Source organism: Eleginops maclovinus, chromosome 18 (assembly GCF_036324505.1).
Source record: "Eleginops maclovinus isolate JMC-PN-2008 ecotype Puerto Natales chromosome 18, JC_Emac_rtc_rv5, whole genome shotgun sequence".
Lineage (NCBI taxonomy): Eukaryota > Metazoa > Chordata > Actinopteri > Perciformes > Eleginopidae > Eleginops > Eleginops maclovinus.
Genome location: NC_086366.1, coordinates 10,456,723 through 10,482,463, shown reverse-complemented (window position 1 = coordinate 10,482,463; position 25,741 = coordinate 10,456,723). Strand labels below are relative to the sequence as shown.

General features: G+C 39.3%; 3 protein-coding genes across 7 annotated transcripts; 2 read left to right on the top strand and 1 right to left on the bottom strand.

Annotated features, from left to right (window-relative positions):
* The first annotated feature begins 790 nt into the window (after nt 1–790).
* kbtbd3 (kelch repeat and BTB (POZ) domain containing 3) lies at nt 791–5,986 on the top strand. Of its 3 annotated transcripts, XM_063906253.1 has the most exons (10): nt 791–1,551; nt 1,895–2,183; nt 2,361–2,526; nt 2,834–3,016; nt 3,152–3,325; nt 3,423–3,713; nt 3,878–4,120; nt 4,238–4,528; nt 4,671–4,820; nt 5,337–5,986. In XM_063906253.1, the coding sequence occupies exons 2-10, from the start codon at nt 1,906–1,908 to the stop codon at nt 5,463–5,465; spliced, it is 1,905 nt and encodes a 634-aa protein (XP_063762323.1). In that variant the 5' UTR covers nt 791–1,551; nt 1,895–1,905; the 3' UTR covers nt 5,466–5,986. The 3 variants fall into 3 exon arrangements, with proteins under 3 accessions (XP_063762323.1, XP_063762325.1, XP_063762324.1); XM_063906255.1 differs by lacking the exon at nt 1,895–2,183; XM_063906254.1 differs by having other exon boundaries at nt 791–2,183.
* Nucleotides 5,987–6,144: 158 nt separating this feature from the next.
* LOC134879756 (sarcolipin) lies at nt 6,145–6,912 on the bottom strand. The gene has a single exon (XM_063906256.1). The coding sequence runs from the start codon at nt 6,817–6,819 to the stop codon at nt 6,724–6,726; it is 96 nt and encodes a 31-aa protein (XP_063762326.1). The 5' UTR covers nt 6,820–6,912; the 3' UTR covers nt 6,145–6,723.
* A 6,656-nt stretch (nt 6,913–13,568) lies between these two features.
* Nucleotides 13,569–24,758, top strand: alkbh8 (alkB homolog 8, tRNA methyltransferase). Of its 3 annotated transcripts, none has more exons than XM_063906360.1 (12): nt 13,569–13,749; nt 14,266–14,399; nt 14,496–14,596; nt 15,066–15,197; nt 15,427–15,522; nt 15,656–15,793; nt 16,307–16,377; nt 19,545–19,651; nt 19,913–20,073; nt 20,259–20,533; nt 22,529–22,678; nt 23,304–24,756. In XM_063906360.1, the coding sequence occupies exons 1-12, from the start codon at nt 13,612–13,614 to the stop codon at nt 24,036–24,038; spliced, it is 2,238 nt and encodes a 745-aa protein (XP_063762430.1). In that variant the 5' UTR covers nt 13,569–13,611; the 3' UTR covers nt 24,039–24,756. The 3 variants fall into 3 exon arrangements, with proteins under 3 accessions (XP_063762430.1, XP_063762431.1, XP_063762432.1); XM_063906361.1 differs by having other exon boundaries at nt 15,689–15,793; nt 23,304–24,755; XM_063906362.1 differs by having other exon boundaries at nt 13,595–13,749; nt 14,187–14,399; nt 23,304–24,758.
* Nucleotides 24,759–25,741: the final 983 nt, after the last annotated feature.

Sequence of the window (25,741 nt, the reverse complement as noted above, 5' to 3'; positions counted from 1 at the left end):
CGATAACATATATTGGAGAGGCTTTGATAAAGCCAAATAGTAATAGAATAAAGGTCGATATTGTAAGAGTTATAATCAACAGAAAAACAGCAGACACAATAACATTGGTTACTGTTGTTCAATTTGACTGATGTAGGTCCTACTCTCAATTATTAAATAATAGAACATTTAATAGTTAATGCAAATATTAAAGGCTAGTCTACTCAAGCATGCATAATACATATTTGATGATGTAGCTGAAGTCTATTGCGGTCTATTGATAGCTTGTTGTATAATCACACTGTTACTTCTTTGTTCGTTTTTTTGTGTTCACTTTATGGATTGTGTCCGGGTTTTTTTTTCATTGATAAGAGATGACCAATATCAGTATGTCTCATTTAATAATATTATCATGCGTATGGCGCTGTGGTAATATACGTGTATATTTACAAAAACCTGCCGTTATGCATCTATGCAACCAACATTTTCAGGCAGGATTGTGTTACTTGGTCAGCAGCACTGTGGTGGTGATATGGTATTACAGCACAGCTGCAAGTTCACGTTCACAAATTCATAGGCTTTTGCTTAGTGCATAAACCAAACTACAAATGCTGCTTCACAGCAAGGCAACGCCGCCCAGTGGTTATGAGTTGCACCACGATGACTGAGTTTTTCTAAACCTACACAGTCTATGAGCATGAAACCTTAAACTCCGCATGCCTTTGGTGGATATCTTGAATGCAAATTATTGCATTTATTGTGATCTATTTTCTTTAAATGTAATTTGTTTTAAACAATTGTACAGTTTTATTGCATCAACAAAACACATAATCTGCCACTGTCAATATAAAATCGTACTTGCTGATCATAGTCTACATGCAATTTATAAAAACCTAAACGTGCACGCACTGTAGGACATAGTAGTCAACTCAAATCCATGTATTTACAATCACAACTAAAAGAACCCTTGACTTGTATATAAACCTTTTTTTAGATATTATATTTGTAACCTTGCTTTTCACGTAGGCTACTTTTAAAGTCCTGTATTATACTAATAAAAACGACTCATTACTGACACAAACAACTCCAGCGAACAAGAACAGACACAAAGGATTTGCTATTAGGCAAAAAAGCATATTCCCAGGTGGTATTTGTGAACCCTCGATAATATCAATATGGAATTGAAAAAGGTTGAAGTTTCTACACTGGATCAAACTATTTTATACAGTGTATGATTGGAGAATCCCACTAAATTATAAGGCTATAGCCTATGGGTTTAACCCGTGCCGTTAAACGACCAATACCAGAGAACTACAGGTCCCAGCTGCCCTTGCGCACCTCAACCGCAAACAAAGAGCCGCATTCATGCACACACATACACAAATCGAAGGGATTTAAATAATGACAGCAATATCCAAATTAAATATACCAAACAGCACACTTCTAACAAAGATGATGTTCCGACAATTGTAACCTCAAACTAAGGAAAGATTGTCCGAGTCATCGCGTGATTTCACGCTTCCGGAAGTTAAATAGCATGAGAGAGAGAGAACTGTCCGAGGTGCTGACACTGTGAGTAGTGCATGTCCTGATTCAGTCTACATACCTGTATATTTCAAATGTAACCTATGTATTTGTCTTATGTAAGATGACTTTGTAAGTATAGTTTTCATACCTGTGTTTTGAACTGAATATTGTGTTCACCATACTAAATGGACAAATCACAAAATCTTTAACTGTTCTTGTCAGTAATGTTATGTTATCTCCTTGTTTGATATCTCTGCTCACCTCACTCACACACAAATCACACAAATATTCTTTAAATACATCATAAGACACACTGGTCCTCTATACTCTGTGAATATGCATCACTAACTTAGATGTTTTTTTCATTTATGTATAAATATATTATCAGACTTTGGGAAGATGGATGAACCACAGGAGTCATCTTCCTGTATCCTCAATGCCCCAAACTCAAGCAGCAGCAGTCCCCCCAGCAGTAAAACTGGCAACACTCCACAATGCAATGGTTCTTCAGAGTCCCGGACCCTTCTGCGGGTCCCTGAGTCACATGGTCTTAAGCTACTGAGCGTTCTTAGATCATTCAGGGAGCAAGGCCTGCTATTTGACTTCACCATTAAGGTCCAGGAACAGAGTTTTCCCTGCCATCGATGTGTCCTTGCAGCATGCAGCGATTTCTTCAGGTATTTGTCTGTCTGTCTGTCTGTCTGTCTGTCTGTCTGTCTGTCTGTCTGTCTGTCTGTCTGTCTGTCTGTCTGTCTGTCTGTCTGTCTGTCTGTCTGTCTGTCTGTCTGTCTGTCCGTCTGTCTGTCTGTCTGTCTGTCTGTCTGTCTGTCTGTTAATAACTTCTCTGTACCTAGGGCCATGTTTGAGGTGGATATGCGAGAGCGTGGTGATGGTTCAGTGACTCTTGGTAACCAGTGTCCAGTGGCAGTGCGTTGTTTCCTGGAATTTGCCTATTCAGGAGAGATGCTCATCACTGATGGCAATGTAGACATGCTGTTTCAGCTTGCTTCTTTTCTGCAGGTAGAAATGCATTATTATTTCTTCTTTCTATTTCTAAGTAACTTTGACAAGTTGACCAAGTGTGTGCCTTTTATCAGCACCTCCTCACGTGGCTCAGGGTGTTAGTATACAAAAACACAGTAAGAAATGCAATTATCGGTCTTGATTATTGACAGGATTACACTTCCTCTCATGGCTGTGTGGTCATGTGAAAACATATGAATGAGTGTACAGAGAACAATAATATGAAGAATATAATTTATTTAATACTTGCTTAGTAATATACTTGTCTCTTAGCTGCAGTTTTTAATATTTGATGTGTCCTCAGGTCTCAGTTTTGTCCCAAGCGTGCAGCAACTTCCTGATAAGAGCCATGGATCTCAGTAACTGCCTGTCCCTATTCTCCCTTGCTGAGGCCTATGGCTCTGCATCCCTCCTCCAAAGTGCCAATGACTTTGTGGTTCATAACTTCTCTGAGCTTTCCAAAACTCAGGACTTTCTGGATATGCAGGTGCTGCTTAACAACTGGCAAACTAATGAAGATATTATATTGTAGCTGATTTTGATATAGCGGCATATGAAGATTATAATTCAATAAATCCATATGAACATACTCAGTATCAATCATTTAAACTGCTTCTTATAGGTGAATGTGTTGGAAGCATGCCTGAGGTCAGATGCTCTAAATGTGCCCAGCGAGGAGGCTGTGGTGATGTCTCTTCTTAGATGGATACGGCATGATCTCTCGGAAAGACAGAAGCTGTTGCCGGGTTTGTTATCTCTAACGAGATTCCACCACCTACCTGCACCTGTACTAAAGGTATGAGCATACTGCATGTACATGAATTTTGTATTTTATTTGTGGTCGTATTATAGATTCACCCTTTGTTTTTGTGAAACCTTTCAATGTGTCATAGACTCTGCGTGATACAGATGATCTCCTCTGCAATAGTGAGTCCTGCATTGCCTTGCTCTCTGAAGCTCAGAACAGGCAGGATGAGTACAGCGGCCTGCTCTCTGATGCCAGGCCAGCCACCACACAGAGCTACATCTTCATCCACAAGACGGAAGAGAACGGCGAGATCCGCCACAGCTTCTGCTACTGTCTGGAGACAGACCAGTGGAAAGAGCTGGGAACAGGGCACGGAGAGGGGACAGCCATGATGCCAGACCCACCAGGTTCCTACCTTACCAGCTTTGCTGAGAAGGTACGTTTTGAGATTGAACCTTGTTGCTGTTGTATGTTTTAATTCAAAAATAATTTTTACCTCCAGAGATTTAAGTATCCACTACTTTACAATTAATAAAATAACAATTTAGAAAAGTCAGAAAAATAAACCATAATTGTTCTTGTCTTTCCACTGTATCTAAGATATTTGTGACAGGTGGATGCCGGGGGAACTGTTGCCGGGCAATTCGTCTCCATGTGGCCGAGCCATTCCATGACGCTACAGACGAGGTTTGGTGCTTCTGTCCTGTGACCCTCACCTGGACGCCGGCTCCAGCCATGCTGAAGCCCAGAACCACACACACAGCTGTAACCTGCCTAGAACGTATCTACGTCATCGGAGGACGGACCAGGGGATCCAGAGGGGGGGCTCCCAGTCTGCTGGAGGTAACAGTGTGTCCTTTATGAATGATTATGACCAGACTCCTAGTTCAGATCTCCTTTCATTATCACATTGTTATTGGGTCCAGTACAAATTATGTTATTTTCTAACATATATTCCAGGTGGAGTATTATAATCCTCTGACCCAGACCTGGAGCTCAGTTAGCCCGCTGCCCACTGCCATCTACTACCCTGAGGCCAGTGCTTGTGGCAGTGTTATCTACACACTGGGGTCAGAAGTGGAGATAACAGATTCATTTAACCCCTCACTGGACTGCTTCTTCAGCTATGACGCACAGCAGGACCAGTGGAGCCGCCTGGTGGCAGAATTTGGACAATTCTTTCATGCTACTCTGGTCAAGGCAGTGGCAATAGATAACACTCTACACATCTGTGACCTGTCCACTTACAAGGTGAGCCCTCAGCTAGGCACAAATTAATGAATGAGTTGTCAATTATTGTCACATTTCAATGTGTTTATAGTTTAAGGTTTCCTAGGACTGTTTAAACAATGAAACACAGATTTAGTTAAAAAGTGTGACTTTTCCCATCCAGGTCTACAGTTTTTGTCCAGAGACCTGCGTGTGGAAGGGTGAAGGGTCATTTGAGTGTGCTGGTTTCAACGCAGGAGCAGTGGGTATGAAAGACAGAATCTACATCCTGGGTGGAGACTATTCACCTGATGAGATCACTGATGAAGTTCAGGTAGGAGAACCTTTTATCCATAGTAGCTGACCTTCTTTTGCTTTTATTAGGAGATGTTTTAAGTCATGTTTCTTAACTAAAGGCATAGGCCAACCAATCTGTCAACATGGATCTAAAGCTAGTTAGCTTTAAGCAATATATATTGTGTAATTGTGCCAGGACATCTCTATATTCCCACTGCATGTGAAGAGTATGTTATTTATTATTACTCTCACTAATATTTTATTTATTACCATTACAGTAAATAATGTAAGAGAAAAGTTTATATATGATATCATGTATTGATTGACTAGAAAGGACACACTACAGACCAACAGTATGTGATTAAAGATTTAATAATATGGCAAATAACAAGGAGAATGGATGGAAAGGTGAGAGGGGATGGTTAGGGTAATACCTGGAGAAGGTAGAGAATTGAAGGTTTTGAACAGGAATAAGAGAGGGGAAGTAAGGAAAAATGTATACCCTGACTTCTGCTGATATTTCTCTTTCTGTGTTTCCTTGTGGCCTGTACAGGTGTACCACAGTGGGAGAAGTCAATGGGAGGAAGTGGCTCCTATGCCCAGAGCGCTCACTGAGTTCCACTGTCAGCTTATCAGCTTCAACAGATACAAAGACCCATGGGGGGAAAATGCACACTCTTGAATACATGTTAGTGGATTTGCATGTGTCTCTGATGGATGTTGGACAGTTGACATAGGGAAAGACAATCTTCAACCAACACCACATCTTTCACACATCATTATAACAAGATTGCACCTGAGCCAAATTATTTACTACTTTTTAATTTAAACATTTTAGATTTTCACTTTGTATGAGTGAATCGCCTGCTGTCATGGGATCTGTGTTGTATTTAAATCAAAATGTGGTCCCTCCCATGGAGGAACCTTATTGAGCCAAAGACTATATTTGAAAGCCTCTTTTAATAACTGATTTCTTTTTCTGATAATTTGGCTGATGGGAACCTGCTCATAGTATATTACATTATTTAAAGCTGAACTAAAATCCTTTTGACAAAACTGTGTAAATGATCTTGTTGGGTTTTATCTTCAATCCATTTGACTTTATCCTGTTTAGCCTGTCGTGTATCGATGCATGCCCTTTTTCTCTTCCCATGATATATAATTCTACATGTGATCAATACAAGGATCCCCTGAAAACCTTCAGTAACTGCTTGTTATTTGCAATGTGAAACTATAGAGTTGAACACTCTGTAACTTTTAAGAGCATAATACGTTTCAGAAACCAGGAGGAGAAACATATGGGCTTCATGGTGCAAACCACAAATGCATTGAACAGTTGTGTTAAGAAACTGACAAAAATAATCAAACAAATCAAATAATGTTTTATTAGCAAGGAGCGAATATAAACATAATGCTTTATTAACTGAGTTGAAGTGTTAGTAGATACAGTGTCTACATGTGATGCATTCATCATCACTCGTAAAAACAAGACTGCATGGTTTTATGTTTCAAAGGGCACATTAATGGCACAGTGACATGCATGTACACCACTGTTAGAGGGATTACAGCCATCTCTTTAAAAATAGAGCAGCAAACCCCTGTTCTTTTATTTTGAATCACTCTCCCATGTTTTCTGTAACTTCTCCTCTGACCTTCAGAAAATCAAGGTCACATTCAAAAATGTTTCAGAATAAATACACTTATCAGTTGACTTTGAAATTGTCATTGATAATCGGCCCTATCTGTAATAAGCACATGGTTATAGGAGTCTAATGAGAACTGCAGCTCTGGACCTGATCAGATTAAAATAATTAAAAGATGTAAACACTGTCTGAACATGAATCACTTAGCAGCAAAGTCCTACGATAAAACGATGTTTTCCTCATATCACTCAGACTCATCTGGCACCTCGGTCATCTCGTCTGTTGTTGCTCCATGGTTTAATCTTGGTAAGTTTTCACCAGCAGCCACATCAGCAGCACAGTGATTAAGACAATGGTGAAGTTGAGAAACAGCTCCTGTACTGAGCGATCCATGGTGGTATGACACCCGAGGATGGGAGGAAAGAAGGAGACAAGAAGGAAGGATGCAGATGTGTTGGAAGATTTTACAAAGGTTTGGCTGGTCCTGGACCTGAGAGGTGCAAACAGCAAAAAACAATACATTATATACGTGTTGTGTGTGTGTTTGTGTGTACATGTTTTGTCGCCCATTTGTTAGCACAAATTCGGCCTCAATTTTAACCTTATATGTACACAAGGGACATGAGGCACACTCCCACAAACCATATAAAACAAAACCCTAACACACGACCGTTATCAAAGCGTAAGAAAAGAAAATCCATTACAAAATCCTTTTACACTTTTTCATTTCTTGGTTGTTAGTTGCATCATTCTGAATGGTTTTCATTGAATTATTGGCCTTGTTTTTTTTTTTTAAACAAAACATCAGTATTCAAAGAGATAACACAAAATGGAATCAGGGAGCTGTTACCTTTCCGCTTTGCAGTGATCTCACTGAGAGAAGAAGGATGATAATTCAGATATTCTTCAGTTTTCCAGTAGTACTTGATTCTGATAAGTTGTCTTCTCACTGGAAGCTTCTCTTGTTTGGCACTTCTTCTCTGCAGCATCTATCAGCAGCTGTTCTTCTTGCCGTTGTCCAGATCTCTGCGGTGGCCAGGGGCAGGGGCCTGTCCTAAAGTAGCCATCCTCAGCGGACCGCCCATTTTTCACATGCACACAGACTGATGTCACACACCTTTTTCACAATCTCGTCCACTGGTGTACCACACAACAGAGGAGGGAGTCAGGGCTATTTATAAAAACATATTGCAGATAAATTTGGATTACAGTGGTTGCAAATACAATACTCACAACTTAAGATGGATAAAGGATACTGTAACAGGATCACTTAGTATCTCTGTAGGAGCTATGCACAATGGGAAAAGAAGAACAACAAAGTGTTTGAATCTAGCTGATGCTATAATTCATCATTGTGTCACAGAGGAATTTAACAAAAAAATAAAAGGAAAGGTCAAATCCCCCCATAGTTATCTGAATTTGAAATCTGAAAGTGATTAAAAAACAATAAGAAAATGTGTATATCATTGGATAGTGATGCCTTTAGAGCCTGGCACCTTTTCTAAATCGATTTTTATTAACTGATGAATGGACATACAGCTGGGCCTAACCAGATTATACTTCAGGGAAGTGCATACAGCCTGATAAGCAAAGAGGCACCAGTATACTGTATAAGGTTATGTTTGTATAGCTCTATATTGTAATAATAACCCCTGACCAAATGTTATGTCAAACTTTTACCAATCAATCAACCTGCTACACTTTGTTTGAACTATATAAGAACCATGTGAAGACGAATACAACTCTCATGTCTCTAAGAGTAATATGGAGTTAATTCTAGCAGCTGGTTAGCTAAGCTTAGCATAATGTGTGGAAACACAGGAGCAGATAGCAAAATCCATCTTCCAGAAACTCTTTTTTCAGAGCTTTTATGTTGTATGTTGTTACCTATCTACAGTTCCAGCCTAGCTGTGTACTCCTTCTTACAGCCTTTGTGCTAAACTAAGCTAAGAGCTAACCAGCTGCTGGCTAAAGTTCCATGTTTACGGTGCAGTAATGGTAGTGGTATTAATTCAATCATCTAATTACCTTAGTTATATATAATGTGTAGTTGCCAAAATTATTACTTTATATAGATCTTTATTATGAACTGATATTTTCTTGGTCTTGTGATCGTGTCCACCCATTGTACTTTTACATTTTTCTATGATATGCTGGCGCTAAGAAAGGGAGTTTGACAGTTGACCACAGCAAATCTCACACTTGACAGCTGCTTAAAATGGTGTTATCTCAGAACTAATGTTAACCCCCTTGACACAGACACACACAGGGGTTACAGCAGGACAGGTGTATGAGCTCGGCTAGCCTTGAACCTTTCCATCACAAGATTCCAAGGTCATTCCTAGAGGATTTAAAAGATAAAAAAGACTGCCATTTTAGCACCATACTGTCCTGCCAGTGTCGGACCAACAGCTATTTGACCCAGGGATACCCATTGTCAGGGATATCTAGCACTTTGGTGCTTGATTAGAGTAGAGCGCATTGTGCAGGCATCTCTGTGCGGGGTGGACCATGGCCCACTCTGACAGCTGTGTATTTGTGTTTAAGATAGAAGAAGCGCTGGCAGGGTTACCCCTCCAAATCAGTGGAGACAGCGGGGTGTCAACAAAGCCTCAGAGACACCATTCCACACATTCTGGGACATTGAGTGTGTGTGTGTGTGTGTGTGTGTGTGTGTGAGTTTGTATGTGTGTGTGTGGGTGTGTGTGTCTGTATCTGTGTACAGTATGTGCATGCATTAAGATTTATTGGGTGAATTTATGTTATGGCAAAATTAACAAAAAAAGTGGACAAATGTATTGTTTTATTTAATTCTTACAAAAAAAGGGTTACAAAAGTTAGGGTTTTGCTTCCAGTTTCAATTAGCTGCTGGCACTAACGCTGTGTGGATATTAACAGTATAAATGTATACATCTACCATTGCCAAAAGAGCGATTAAACAGATTTTCAAAGACGTCCAAACTACATTGTTAATTTACAAAGCTCTATAACTGGCATTTCTATGATAACACTGTAGTTCAGCACTCATGATTTACTGAAATACTATATGTATATCAATGCTTCTACAGATTTGACGATGATTGTAATTCTTCTAATTTTTAGAAGAATTAGAAGCAGATACTGTAATATATTCTTACACCTGGCAACCAATGAAATATAAAAGTAGAGTAAAACAGGATTTGATGCAGAAAATGCTTTTAAGAAAAGCATTTTCAAGGTTTCAAGGTTTTATTTGTCATATGCACAGCAGATACAGCGTATATGTTGGCAATGAAAATCTTATGTCGCGTGCTCCTCCAACAACTCAACATACATGGTGCAAAAGATAAATAAAATAGTGAAAAAGAGAGAAGAATATTTACAATATTAACAATACAGATTTGAGGATGTGAAATATATACATATGTGGAATACATTGAAAGTATTTAAATACTTTACACTGTTGAATGAGGAGGTATGGACAGATGCATATATTATGTATAACAGATGTATATGGCAGATATGTATAATATATAGATATGTGTACTATAAACAGATATGTATGGCAGATGTGTATAATATATATGTATGTGTGTACTATATACAGATGCGAGTAGACACCCACACAGCTCAGGAGTTCAGTAGTCTTATAGCCTGTGGTATAAAACTGTCTCTGAGTCTGGTGGTCTTGGTCCGGATGCTGCGGTACCGTCTGCCAGACGGCAGCAGACAGAACAGATTGTTGCTGGGGTGATGGGGGTCCTTTAATATCCTACCGGCCTTCTTCCTACACCGCTGGGTGTAGAGGTCCTCCATGGATGGCAACTCCGTCCTGGTGATGTGCTGAGCAGTTTTCACCACCCTCTGTAGAGTCTTACGGTTGAGGGCGGTGCAACTGCCATACCAGGCGGTGATGCAGCCAGTCAGGATACTCTCGATGGTGCACCTGTAGAAGTTGCAGAGTATCCTGGAGTCCATGTTGAACTTCCGCAGCCTGCGGAGGAAGAAGAGCCGCTGTCGAGCCGTCTTGGATATGACCCTGGTGTGATGTGTCCATGTCAGGTCCTCACTGATGTTAACCCCGAGGAACCTGAAGCTGCTGACTCTCTCCACATTTTGTTAATACTGTTTGAATAAACACAAAATACCATGTGGTTTAGCCTGAACATTGTTGTTCAAATAGCTGGAGCTGAAAAATGATTTAGCCCACAGCTTTGCTTATTTGATCTTTCAATCTTTTCCACTACAGCAGTTTTGATCGAAGGGGAGACAGGAATTAATCTAAGCTGACAGAGATCATACACACAAACCTCAAAGTTCAGCCCTGTAATGTTACATTGTGTTATGTAATATATTATAATGCCCTTATAATTATAATTTCTGTCTCTATGACATTTGTGCGGTTCTGGAATTCAAAGACAAAGCCATTATTACTATTATCAATTTCTCTCTGTGTGTGATACAAACAGGGAGTTCAAGTTGCTTCTTCCCAGATCTCTTCATCTTATCCTGTTTTATCACCCTTCATTTTTTAAGACGAGCATCTTTCTCCACAAGATAGATGTTTATTTGCACAGAGTATCAAGAGATCAGAATCACTATTTTAAAAAGCAGGATCCGTTTTCTTTATCCGTCCATCTCTGTCATGCAGTCCTCAGCTCATTAGACTACAAAGATGCCGGCAACTTCTTTGCCAGCCTCTGCCAGAGGCAAAAATCAAAGGGTAAAGGTATGCCTCAGGGTAAACAAAAGGTTCTCACCGTTACACTGCTCTTTCCAAGCTTAGCTGATGTGTGAAGTGAAGCTGCCCTTGAGCACTGGCAAGGGAAATATCTTCCTAATCCCCTGTTCAAAACCTGAGAGTGACATTTCCCCTTGGCAGAACCTTGCCACTCTTTGTTCACAAGTTCATAAATGGCTTAACAAGTCGAAAATATTTTGTGAAATTAGACTTAAAAGATAAAGTTCAAATTGTGTCTAACAAAAAAAAGTAAGGAAACAAAATCTCACTACCAGGTTGATGCTTTGATCATGTAACATGTTTTTATTTATTTATATAAAACTTAGCTACTTAGTGGAATTTGTGTTTTCTCAACCGCTGTTTCCAAGATCACAAATTTACTTTGATCAGCTTTAAACCAGCTTTCATGCAAATTCCTCTTAAAAAAGAAAAAGTAAAGAACACGAAACTGCTCAATGTTCAGAGGAAGGTTGTGTCATATTAAAAAGCTTTAGAGCAACTATTAAGCAGAGCCAATGGTGTGATCGTTTTCTCAACTTACTCTAAGTTTACAAAGTCAAATTGACTGGATTGCAACGCACTTGTCCATCAGACAAAGTATAATTTACTACCCTTTGAATCAAACTATCTTTCCCCTCTTTTAAACCGATTCTGTGCACAGGATTAAAAAAAGACATTTATATAATTTATGTTATTTCAACAGTTTTTGTTGCAAACATTATTACATTTTATATTAAATGTTTGTAAATGACTGCCAAATCCTCATGCTAGACCTGATTAATTCCCCCTACAATTGTACCTGATGCTCATAACAAGACCTTATTTTTTATTTGATTAATTACACCGTTTTGAAAAACAAGATGGAGCAGAGTGTTGTTATGATGTTGGAAAGGGCAGCCTCCTGTCTCCTGTCTAACCAGCTGTTGTTTTGCCGAACAAACTGAGCGTGCTGTTAAGATGAGGAAGGGTTCCCACTGGCCAGCAGCTCAGCCTGGCACTGTAATTACTGAGATGACTGGGGACAGGTGAGGGCTTCATTACACAACACACTTACGCACAAACACACCTACGCACAAATGTTTCACTCTCACAAACACATTCAGAAACATCCACGTGCATGCTGGAACATATGCTGTAGAGGAATCCATTGGCAGGATCAGAGCTAATTAGCTAGAAGCAGAGATTACTGCAAACCGGGCAGAATAAAACAATAGAATAGGCATGGGTCAATAACAATTTAGCAACATGCCTGAATTTGAATGACGGCTTGTATTTGATTAGTTACTGCCCTGATATGTAGGATATTGAGTTTTCTAATTCATATGCATGGCCCAGCCTGTGTAAATAATCTTTCAATCTCAGGTAATATAAGAGTATCCTCAGTTGCCAGCATTTGAGTGCAGTCTGTTGATGGATGAATGAAATAGATGGAAGTGGAATGGCAAACAGTCTCCCAAGGATAGTCATCCTACATACTTATACACACTTTTATCCCTTAGTATCAAGTTATCAAGGCCTATAGAATTATCCCTGGAGCATATTTGTCTTTCTTTTGTTGGGAGATTAGAAAGGCATGCAGCATGGATTTGCCATCAGGGTTTAGGTGCTATATAATGAAGCTACAGTGCAAACACTGGATGTCAGTAAGGCTTGGACATCAAGTGACAGATGGTAAGCTCAGAAGAGAAAAGACAAGGACTACTTAAACAAAAAGGACAAGAGTAATACTATTATTAGCTTGACATATATACACCACAATATAACAATATGTCCCTACTTGGATACCTATTCAAAAATACATAGCAGTTTCACACATGTAAAGTTAAAACTAAAAATTTCACTTGAGACACACACTGTTAGATATTGTTTTGTAATTACCCGTTTACTTTACCTCTACTGTAATAGGGTTTGACAGTAAAATATCTGTACATTAGGAGTGCTTTGGAGTATAACTGTATTTGTGGTATACATTATGTAACTGTGTTTCACACAGTACTCTATATTTGTCTTAGATTTTTACAGTGTATTTTTTTATTATGAATTAGTATTATTGCAAATGTAAGGTGTACTTTATTAAACATAAGAATATTTTACTATGAAATAAAATGAGGACTTATTGTTGTTATATAATCATAACTTTTGAAATCATTTATAGTCTAAGTATATCTTAATGCTTGCAATATTAAAGTCAAAGAGAGAAGAATGCAGGAATCTTACTTCTTAGTATTGTGCTGTGGTGTTGTTACTTTTAAGACTTGGGAATTTCATCCACCATATAATGTTATTAGTTCCTCTTGTGCTTTTTCTGCTCTGACACATCCAAAATATCTGCTCTGAAAAGGTTGTCAAAGGAGGGCAGCAATGCTCTGTAGACATTAAGACCTCGCAGGTGCTGCTATCGAGAATCATCGGGAACGTTCAGTGTTTGATGCTTGTTGCACTCGGACAGTAAAACATGATGCACCATGGATGCTAGTGTGGAAAACAACGTGAAGACCGTCAGAAGGAGTAAAGAGGACAAGAAAGTTATTCGTAAACAGTTAAAAGCGAGTCACACTTTGCTGAAACATGAAGGCATTAGTACAGCACCGCAGCCTACCAAGGTATTTTTAAATAAAATACAAATCAACAAGAGAGAGTGAAGAAAGCTAGCTAATGTGTAGCTTTTTCCAGTCAAAGTCTCAGTATTTTAAGATGTTACAGTTACATACATTCAACATTTTAAAGTCTGATCCATTTTGGCATGTTTTTTATGATCTGTTGTATCCTAGGACATACGTTTGCATAATGTTATATCATGACAACGGGAAGTGAGTGTCATACCAATGTAACAAATGAAGTAATCGCAATAATAGGATCAATTAACTGACTGTAAAGTTAGTAGTTGTGAAAATCCTGTATTCACCTTTTTAATTACCTTGGCGCTTACTTATTGGGCCAATGTTTAAGTGTGTGTTTCCCTTTACAGCAAACATTGTACTTTTTAAGCAGACTCAGGAGGAATGGGGTGTATCAGATGATTATGGTTTTATTCCACCAGGCTATATTACATGGCAAAGTGAGCTATGGGATGGAAGCATTCAAAGACACCAACCAGTCTGCCTCTGTCTCCTCTGCAGAGTTTGGTGGTGGCTAATGGGGGCCTGGGGAACGGTGTTAGTCGAGAGGAGTTGTCTGCAGCGCTGAAACAGATTGGAGAGGTGGACAAACTGATCATGCACCCTCACAAGCCCTACGCTTTTGTCACATACAGGTAATGGTGATGCATGGACAATACCAAATCACAACCAGGAGGTTTTTTAGACGTTTAAAACATAAAAGCTTACACCCTTGTTATTGTCATTTCCAGATCCGAAGAGAGTGCTCGGAAAGCCCACATCCACCTTAACGGGGAAAAGCTTCAATGTGGGGAGAACAGCGTCACACTCTACCTCAGTTATGTAGACTCAGGTACTTGGATTTTAAGTGTGTACCCAAAGACACAAAGCATACACTGTAAGATCTGCAATAATTGTTTAAAATGAATTATTGTTTGTGTGTATTTTAACAGTAAGTTAACAAGATAAAACATCTATTTGATTTGTTTGCTTTATGCTCTGAAATCAGCTCCGATATAAAAGACGTTTTTTGGAAACCAGACGTGTGAACCTTACTGTGAAATATATAATAAACCTTTATTCATATAGTGCCTTTTTTAAAGTTTACAAATAGCTTTAACACCAACATCAGTACAGATAAAGAAAAGAAATAACAAATACTGAGCCTAAAGTGACTATGAGCACATATAAGAGAAAGAAATGAAATAATGCAATACAGCTTATGGCATTCAGTCAGAACCCAGATCAACATCTTTAAAAACGTGCGGCAAATTGTCTATTTGATGAATCCAACTGTATGTTTTGTTTCTGTGTGTATGCAGTAACCTGTGAAGAGGAGGCGTCTGTTTCTCTGCCAGAGGGATTGGTCTTGGTGCAGGACTTTGTGTCTTCAGAGGAAGAGGCTCTGCTGCTCGCTGCCATTGACTGGTCGCCCACTAATACTGATGTCACTGGTGAGGGTTTGCATACTGGGTTTGTCAATTTTTTTTTTGTTGTAAACCTCTGACTTCAGTCGCTATGCTGAGCTGCTCGTTATCACCCATGAACTTGATCATAAACGACAGACACTCTTCATGAATCTTTAATATTTCATAATTGTAATGTCTATTATTCAGAGGAAATAAACCTTTTTCCTTTTTTTTTGCTAACATGATTTGCTAAATGTATTCTCATGTCCTTCAGCTCAAAAAGCTCTGAAGCATAGGAGAGTCAAACATTATGGATTTGAATTCCGCTACGACAACAACAATGTGGATAAGGACAAGCCATTACCTGCAGGTAAACTTGCTTTATTTTATCTAACATAGAAACTGCAGTAAGATATCTATCTAATTTATTGAACATTGCGTAGAGAATGTGACAACATTGAAATGATTATGAACAAAGATTTTATGGAAGTAACTTATAGTAGCCTATACATGTGTTTGTGTGCCTATATATCCAGGTATTCCTCAGGAGTGTCTCCCTGTTCTGGAGCGGTGTGTGGAGAAAAAACACATCGACATCATGCCAGATCAGCTGACTGTCAACCAGTATGAGTCTGGACAGGGTGAGTTACTCCAGTCTCTGTCTCTTATGACTCTCCTGTATTTTAGCATAAACTTAGACAAGTTTCACAGGAGTAAACAGCACTGCCCATGTGTATGAGAGTGCTGGTCAGAGACCTGTTGATTTCAGACGCAGTAGTTAAAAACGCTTGTTGGTTGTTTTTCCAAATATACACACAATTCAATTTTAATAAGTCATACCAACAGGTGGCAGCAAAACCTTTCCAACATTATATTACAAGGGATAATTAAAGTAATCCCTCCCTGTCAGTCATTATTAACAAATGTGCAGTGCTTGCAAAACTTTTTGGGGCGGTCATAAGGGTTTAATTTAAAGATTGGCTTTTTAATGATATATTCATCAATTCAAATGTATTATTAAATTCAAGAATGATTTGAGTGTCCCTCATCACTGACGGTTCAATGGTGTCCCTTTACATGCTTTAAAGAACCTTGATTAAGTTTGACTTGTTCAACTATTTGAATCCTTCATGTATATTGTATAATATCTTCAGGCATTCCTCCTCATGTGGACACTCACTCTGCCTTTGAGGACACCATTATGTCACTGAGCCTGGGAGCAAAGGTAAGAATCAGTCTGTCATTTTGTGATATAAAACATTTAATCAAAATATAGTTCACATGCTGTTGAGGGAAGAACTCCTCACAGCCCTGTGTGTAATACACCCAACCATACAATTCATCAGTCAGCGTGTGTAGCCAATATCGACCAGTGCTGCTCAAGGTGCAATCATCAATCATTTAAAAGAAAGTTACCCATTTAAAGAGCAGGGATGCAGAGCTAAAAGGCAGTTGTAAATGGAAATATACTTGGATATGGTGTCTTTGGGATTTTACTGACATTTAGTCACCTGCTTTGCTCCATCTTTGACACACTTCTATTTTGGTAAAATTTTCATGCTCACCGTGGCCTTCAGTGGATACAGTATGTAGTAAATGAGTCTTTTAAAGGCGTCCCCTTGGTTGTGAACAGAACAGATAAAGTTTAACCTTTCTAAACCGTGGGATTTGCTTTGTCCTTCACTACTCACCTGGTGCTGGGATGTTGATTCAGTCTCTGCAGGGTGGCTGCTGCAGATGAACACCCATCTGTCCGTGCTTGTCTGAAAAAGCAGGGGCTCTATTAGCAATCAGCTGTCAACTGTCACAGCATCTGTTACACACACACACACACACACACACACACACACACACACACACACACACACACACACACACACACACACACACACACACACACACACACACACACACACACACAAACACTGACAGACAGCATGTGTGTGTAGTGCAGTGCGTTCTTTGTCCCAGTTCTTCAGTAAAGATTAAGGGCTTTAATAAGTGGGAACAATATCGGAAAAAAAGGCTTTTGAAAACGAAATAAAAAGGATTTATTAAGCACAAGCACACAATTTGACATTTTACACGTAGCTATGTAGACTTCACTTGATTCATTTCCCACACTGAGGTCTTCCATCAATACTTCAACATGTATAGATTCACAAAACTCAAAGATATAGATTACATATAGTTTAATTCGTGATATGGACTATTTCAAACCATAAAAGCAAGGTTATGAATATGTTGATATGATTATAAAGAATATGAATAGCGCTTTTTTAAAGACTATTTAAAAATCGATCCAAAGGGATGAACCTTTTCAACACAAAGGGAGGACTGCATACATTATTCAACAGTAAGCTAAATCCAAACAACTGCTGGAACACATGAATAACCGAATATAGTAGAGATTTTGTCTCGCAGCCCTTTTCCCTGTGGTTTGATTGGTATTGTATGTGTATCTGTTGGTGTAACAGGTTGAACAATTGCAATCAAATTCTTCAATGCATCATAAAAATAAATCTCACTTTCAGTCTGTGACCTGATTTGGTTAAACTGCTAACATATAGAAAGTTACCAAACTAATCTGATTTAAAAATATATAGACTTTTCTGCAGTTAAATGGAATAGTGTTTTTAATAGCTTTACAGGTTCAATAGCCGTGTTTGCAGGTGTGTGTGTGTGTGTGTGTGTGCATGTGTGTGCATGTGTGTGCATGTGTGTGTATGTGTGTGTATGTGTGTATGCGCATGTGTGTGTGAATGATGAATGGTCTTGGAGTAAAGCGTGGCTCGCAGCATCACCATTGATTTAGTCACATTCCACTGGTTTCATTGATTGGCCAATACTCCTCAGATGGGTACTGTGTGTGTGTGTGTGTGTGTGTGTGTGTGTGTGTGTGTGTGTGTGTGTGTGTGTGTGTGTGTGTGTGTGTGTGTGTGTGTGTGTGTGTGTGTGTGTGTGTGTGTGTGTGTGTGTGTGTGTGTGTGTGTGTGTGTGTGTGTGTGTGTGTGTGTGTGTGTGTGGTTTTAGGCAAACATCTGATCATTTGCTGGTGTTGCATGTATATTGCTCATTGCTCTCTCACAATCATACACAAACACTTATCTGTCTGTTATACACACACACACACACACACACACACACACACACACACACACACACACACACACTTCTGCTTCACACAATCCAATTTTCCTGCTGTCAGAAGTTGGAGGGATGCAGTTTGAAATTGTGTAGATGTAATTTCCCAGCAGAGCTCATGCTGTTATGCACTGTAAGAAAACATCAGGATCAAACACCAGCGCTGGGGTGGAGATGGCTAGTTGTTAGCGAGAGAGATAGCAGAGTGTGTGTGTTTTGGTTGTTTCCTCTCTGTGATGTCATGCATAACTGTTGAATAAAAAGAGAGAAAGGTTTTATTTTCAGAATTTAATATGTATTGATTCTGCGGTTCTGTGGTTTTGAAACAGTTAATATGTTTTTAATGAAAAAACATTAACAGCTCCACAGACTCGCAGTTAATCCCGCTTTTGTTCAATGACTAACAGCACAGTATTACTGCATCAGCCATTTTTATAAAGAAATAAATTAGATGCATAACTGCTAGATTATTAAAAGGTCAGAGTGAGAAAATTGGAAACAATTTCTCATTAATCAAACAGCCATTCTACAAAATACACAATACAAAAAAAAACAGATGCAGCTTTTATTAGTTTGGATACCATCTTTTTCTACATAGGATTGATGATTTGATTTACATTTTTCAGAATTGGTTCTAAAAGTATTGAGTTCTGATACTTATTATCAGGAAGATGGATGTAGCATCTACAGAATAATAAGGAGGGTTGGATAAATTCATAAAGCATCGATGCGGACCTCGTAAGGCAGAAATAAGTGTACGTTGTGATGTGGGCAAATACAATCTTTGTCAATGTTGTTATCGAAACCTGTGTTTCCTCTTTCGGTTTATTATTTGTATTCATTATTGGGCCGCCAAATCAGTTGGTTGTACCAATGCAATCCCTGACCTTACGTTGTTTTGAATAAAACTGATTCCAATTCAGTTCAAACATTGATGTATACACATTTTACTTCTGGAAATAAGAAAACCCTCATACCAAATCAGTAGTTATGCATAGGCAGATATGGGTTCAGGTAACACAATGGGTACTTTTTGAGTAAAAAGTCAAATCTGTGCATCCATAATATTTTTGCACAATCCATCTGCTGCAAGAGAAAATGTATGTTTTTGTCCTTCACTGTTGGCCGGTTTCTTACTGCTGTTTTGTAAAGATAAATGGATGTTTGTGTCTTCCTGTTGCTGTGTGTGTGAGTGAATGACTCCCTCAGTATTCATTAAGTAGTCTACTGTTTGTGTTTGAAATGCAGACGGTGATGGAGTTCCGTCATCCCGATGGTCGTCTCGTTGCCGTGGTGTTGCCAGAACGAAGCCTCCTGGTGATGAAGGGAGAGAGCAGGTTCCTCTGGACCCACGGGTGAGCCGGCCCGTTCATCCTGATATGAGCCTTAGGTTCACCCATTAGTGACAACAGGTCTTTTCCATTAAAAACAGATTCAATCAATGTAAATCTGGGCTTTAGTGCAGTATTTGTGTAATTTGAATCCCTTCAAACATGAACATGAAACCATTAACTCAGGATTTGGTCACATCTTCTGGTATTCACAATAAAGTGCATTCACCTTTCAGATTTAAGCTTGTCGAAACACGACTCTAACTGTGTCTTATCTCTGCTCAGGATAACACCTCGTAAGTTTGACATGGTCCCAGCGTGTGACCCACAGTCCCCTGGTGATATGACAGCTGACCCCGGGACTCACAGCAATCTCACTTTGAGCAAGAGGGGCACCCGCACTTCTCTCACTTTCCGCAAGATCAGACATGAACCCTGCTGCTGTGGTGAGAATCTTCAATGTGCACAATAAAACACAATGTTATGTCAACAAAAGACAGCATTATAACCGGCATTTGACAACCGATTTTCAAAGGCAGTACCATCTGTAAAGTACATGATATACAGTACAAACAGTACGGATGATACATCTTAACCCATTTACCCTTCCTTCTTCCCTCCCTCTCTCCAGCCTTCCCCTCTGCCTGTGATAGTCAGGGAGCACCCCCATCACCCTCTCCGCCGTCCCCTCCCTCACTACCCTGTTGCCATGCCGACGCGGCCCTTCTGGAGGAGCAGTATGTGCACCGGGTGTACGACGCCATCGCCTCGCACTTCAGCAGCACCCGCCACTCCCCCTGGCCTCGTGTTTGCCTTTTCCTGTCCTCGCTCCCACCTGGCAGCGTGCTGGCTGACGTGGGCTGCGGAAACGGGAAATACCTGGGAGTCAACCCAGACCTGATTGCAGTGAGTGTCATCATGCATTACCATAATGTCTGTAATTATGTGATTCTTCAGTGATCCCCGTGGGGAAACGTCCTTTTCTATTCTGGTGTTATTGCTACTGCCTCTTACATCCCCACAGTAATGTAATATCTCATAACTTAATAAGTCATGAAGAGAAACATGGCATGACTTCAGGCTATGTCTCACAAACACTCAGCAAATCAGTAGCAGCCGAAATAGCTAAATCATTTCAGTTTTTTGGCGTCTATTCATTTGTCCTTGGTAAAACCTGGTATTTGTATTTCATTTCAATAGTTATTGTCTTTCCCCCTTAAAAAACTACTTTTTCACTGAAGTCAAAGCGGACGTCTCTCCAGCCGGTCGGCTCAAAGAGCTCACGCTCCTGTATTACCGGGTCAGTCTGGCTGCAGTTTAACAGCACGTTGGATTAGCCTCCTGTCGACATGCATTCATGATTAACATTCACTAAAGACACAACTCACTTAATTAATTTAATTGAAATCGAGGATTTTGTTTGAGGACTATTTATAGGGTTATTGCATAATAAAATATGACGACTGTAATTCCAAGCGTCATTTGGCATCTCAATAGATGCTTTAAATGAAAAAAAATGACCAGCGTTAAACTTGTTCTAACTAGTGCTTAACTTACTGTGATTTTTATTCAATGTGATCCTCCCACTGTCAGAAAGAAGGCATATACTGTAAGCTTACCTCCCAAAATAATTAACTTTAATAATAAGCGTCTATTGCAAGACAAATAGATTAGAAAATTATATTTTCACGGGTTTGCATCATTGCACTTTGCGTTGGTAAGTAGCTGCTCCTTGTGTGAAGTCATGGCTTAATGATTGTGTTCTAAAACATGTCAAAATGTTAACATGAAAGGAAAAAGCTTCATTTATTGGCAGTAATCAGTAAGTAGCTTGGTTGTTAAGTGTAAACATTATGTCTTGTGTTAAAGGAGCTACAGAAAACAATACACCTAAGGATGATATAGTCAGTGCTGATGCCTGTGTGGCTCTCATTGTGATTTCTGCTGGTTGTCATTGTTTTAAGCTCAGTTTCCATGGCAATATCCTACATTTACTGTTTACGTATGCACACTGGGATATTCATGTTTGGGATTTGGAGGTGCGTGTAAGCAGCTTATCCTGACTCAGACCGTGATAAATCATTACTGAGAACACTGTGAACACGCAGGTCACACAACAACTTTCTGAGTTTCTGTTTTTCTCTCCTACATTTATCTCATTCCCTCTGCGCCTTCTTTTTGTTTCCTCTCTACATTCCCCCCTCTCCCTCTTCCCTTCTCACAACCTCTCCCATTGCACATTAACACTGTTAACCTCCCCTTTCTCAATTGAAATGAGGAGGGTTGACCTTTGTGTGTGTGTGCATATCAGTAACAGATTGAGAGTGGAGTAGTATTTCTCACCATGTCTTATCACCTCTGTCTCTTTTGGGAGGAAGCAATAAGATGCTTGATTGAATTGCTGCCTGGGACAAAAATGTGTTAAAAATAATTATTTCTTTCCTCAATTTACTGAATTGTTTCTTATCTATTTCCCTTGCCCTTATATGCTCAGATTCTGCGTTTAATATTTTCCCATTCTGTCTTCTCACTTTCTCTCGTTGGCTACACCTTACATACATTACTTACATGAAAAAAATAAAAACTATTATCTGGTCTCGTTCAGAATCAGAATCAAAATTATTGCCAGGTTCGACTACACATACTAATATCAAAAATATAAAAATAAGTAATTTTAAGAAACTATTTAGCATTAAAAAAGGAAATGCCAAAGACAAGTATTTACACAAAATGTAAATTCAAATATACAAAGAACCTTAAAAGCTAAAAAAAACCAAAACTCTTAGGACAATGAAAATATGGCAATATATGTTTATACCTTTTACATGTTTAGACCTCTCTGCTCCAATGTACCTGGTTTTCTGTTAGTGAATGATTTCTTCCCATTCTTTGTTATTTCAGGTTGGTTGTGACCGTAGCAGTGCTCTTGTCCAGATCTGTGCAGAGAGAGGTTTCCAGGCGTTTGTATCTGATGCGCTCAGTGTCCCTCTGCGAACAGCCTCCTGTGATGCCTGCATCTCTATAGCTGTCATACACCACTTGTCCACACAGGTACACACATGGATTATCAAAACCTTTCTGAAAGATTATCCCTCACAAAAAACAACAAGGTTCTTCAGTCAATTGACCCAAACTATTTTTTGGATGCTAGGAAACTGAATCTCTGTAGGAACTTTGGAACTTGTTGTACAGTTTCTCAACTACAGGCTGCAAGCTTCTAGTTGAAACTGTGAGTAAACACGTTTGGCTCCTGTGAGATAGATCCACATTTGAGGACAAATCCATTCACTCTCAAATAATGTATATACCCTCAAAGGGATAATGAACTGTTTGGTGGAGTTTGTGGCACTGATTGGTATTTGGTGACTCTGAAATTGACATTGTTGTAATATTCTTAAAATAAGAAGTTACTATGATTAAACTGTTATTTCACTCCTCAAATAAATAGATTATTTATAATATTGATTTAAATGATTGGTTTATCCATCCCATGCCTTAGCTTCTGCTCCCTACTAAGGTGTGTGTGTGTGTGTGTGTGTGTGTGTGTGTGTGTGTGTGTGTGTGTGTGTGTGTGTGTGTGTGTGTGTGTGTGTGTGTGTGTGTGTGTGTGTGTGTGTGTGTGTGTGTGTGTGTGTGTGTGTGTGTGTGTGTGTGTGTGTGTGTGTGTGTGTTTTAGGAGCGTCGAAAGGCAGCAATGCAGGAGCTGGTGAGACTTTTGAAGCCTGGAGGTCGAGCGCTAATCTACGTTTGGGCTTTTGAACAAGAGTACAACAAGCAGAGGTCCAAGTACCTCAAAGACCAGAACAAAGAGCACCCTGAGAACCCCAACCCAACTGAAAACCCACCAGAGCAGAGCCAGGAACCTCAAGAGAAATTGAGTATCCATAACAGCAGTCATTCAGAAGACAACTACAGGACAGTAGAAAACAATCAACATGTGAATGATGGCAAACTCAGTGTGCACACCAACCGCACAGCCTTCGAGACCAAGGACCTTTTGGTTCCCTGGCATCTGAAAGACGGGAAAAAACGAGTGGAGGTAGAATCAGGAGAGGGTGGGAAGAAGGATCGACAGAAAGAGAAATCGAAAAAGACCTCAAGGCCTAAAACCACATTAGACTGTAACCCTGCCGCCAGTCCAGGCTTTGACTCCAACATGCTTTCAGATACAAGGGATGCCACTCACAGCTCCAAACCCAGTCTGGGTGGCGACACATGTCAGACTTCCAGCTCTGCTCTAAAGTTGGAGTCCGAGAGCATCCCAGCTCCAATTTTTCATCGCTATTACCATGTGTTCCAGCAGGGGGAGCTGGAGCAGCTGTGTGCTCAGGAGGCTGGAGTCACAGTGCAGAGCAGCTACCACGACCAGGGAAACTGGTGTGTTATATTAGAGAAGGACTTGGGGAGATAAAGTGACACACTTCACATTTAGCCACAAATAAATGTAGAAGCAAAAGAGTTAATGCAATATAAACAAATACTAAATTAAAGAAATAAATGTAATGACTGTACAAATTGATGCCTGTATTGTGCTTTTTGCATTATTCCTGCTAAGGTTTGAAAGTAACAAGGTCTTGGTGAATTATTCATTTCCAAATAGGTATACACATACAAAGAATTGGCATTGCTGTAAAATGGTGGGGAACACACTTATTGAAAGTTATGAGATACGAGAAAATATAAAACTATTTAAAACTACTGTGAAACCCTTTTAAAAAAATGTTTACAAGACATATACAATTACAAAAAAAGGAACTACAAAAAGATCATGACACATTTCACAATAACTATGAAAAACAATATCTGCAGTATATCAGAATTTAAAAAGTATTGCACTGCACTTTTGCTATAAATAAATGCATCTTACTAAATCAAATGTGAAGGTTGTTAGAGGATGTTAAAAAGCACAGGTTATAAACATACTCTAGCTGCTGTGTAAACTAATGACATAAACAAGGCTCTTTGACATTCTCCAGAGTTCTTACACTGTAGGGAAATTTCAACAATATTCATAACCTCACTTCTTCTTCCTCAGTCTTTGACCTCATTGTATAATAGGTATTCACTAAGCTGTAAATGGCGTGTTCCCGACCTTTTCAAGTTAAAGGGTGCATGTGTAACATTGCATTTCAGGCTGTTGGGCAATTTATTCATTCAAGAAGCAGGACCTTTTCTCTCTTAAAAAATGTGTCTGCAAGCGCCTGATAGTAATAGATTATTGTCCAAACCATGTGTTTGTACATGTTTGAGTAAAGTTAATATACAGAACTTTATCATAGGCTGTACATCGAAGTCCTTGTAAAGTTATTTTTATTTAGTGAGAAGAAAAGGAGTAGATTTGAAAATTAAAAAACTGTTTAATGGCTTTTTGCATGTGCCTTTGTTTCTTGCTGACGTTTTTAATTTGCCAGCCTTGAACCATATAGCCTTAAATTCAACAACTTTATTAAACAATTACCTTGTGCACAATTTAAAGGGATAATGTATTCTTTAGTATTTCATAGTATTATAATTTATTGAAAAAATAAAATATTTGTGTTGCTAGTTGACCAAATTATGAATCGACTGATAATCAATCAAAGCTTTCATTTCACTACATCATATTTACAGGATTAGTTTTACCAGACGGCTGATAAGACACAATGAATTGTAGAATAATGGGCTATTGATGGGAGTGGAATGTAACATGGTTATTTGTTGTGACTCCCTTGTGGCAGGTGAGTAATTGGTCAGCAGCTCCGAATAAATTATCCCTGTGGCTCCTCAATCCTCTGGGACCCAAACAAACACTGTGGTTCTGAGCAGGGGATGGTTTGGAGGCATTTATTGATGGTGGTTTATTGATTAAGGTGAAGCAGCCTGCTCTCTGTGTGTATGTGTGTATGTGTGTGTGTGTGTGTGTGTGTGTGTGTGTGTGTGTGTGTGTGTGTGTGTGTGTGTGTGTGTGTGTGTGTGTGTGTGTGTGTGTGTGTGTGTGTGTGTGTGTGTGTGTGTGTGTGTGTGTGTGTGTGTTGTGCATTTGTTGTTGTGGAGTGACATTTGGCGTGATAATTACATCTTAAAGGTGTTGCTCACCCAGATTTTGCACATTGATTTATTGGGCTGCAAAATAAA

Coding starts and splice junctions, on each gene's coding strand:
- alkbh8 (XM_063906360.1), top strand. CDS start 13,612: ATGGATGCTAGTGTGGAAAACAACGTGAAGACCGTCAGAAGGAGTAAA. Junction 19,652..19,912: donor AGGTTCCTCTGGACCCACGG/GTGAGCCGGCCC, acceptor ATCTCTGCTCAG/GATAACACCTCGTAAGTTTG. Junction 20,074..20,258: donor ACATGAACCCTGCTGCTGTG/GTGAGAATCTTC, acceptor CCCTCTCTCCAG/CCTTCCCCTCTGCCTGTGAT.
- LOC134879756 (XM_063906256.1), bottom strand. CDS start 6,819: ATGGATCGCTCAGTACAGGAGCTGTTTCTCAACTTCACCATTGTCTTA.
- kbtbd3 (XM_063906253.1), top strand. CDS start 1,906: ATGGATGAACCACAGGAGTCATCTTCCTGTATCCTCAATGCCCCAAAC. Junction 3,017..3,151: donor AGGACTTTCTGGATATGCAG/GTGCTGCTTAAC, acceptor TGCTTCTTATAG/GTGAATGTGTTGGAAGCATG. Junction 4,121..4,237: donor GGGCTCCCAGTCTGCTGGAG/GTAACAGTGTGT, acceptor CATATATTCCAG/GTGGAGTATTATAATCCTCT.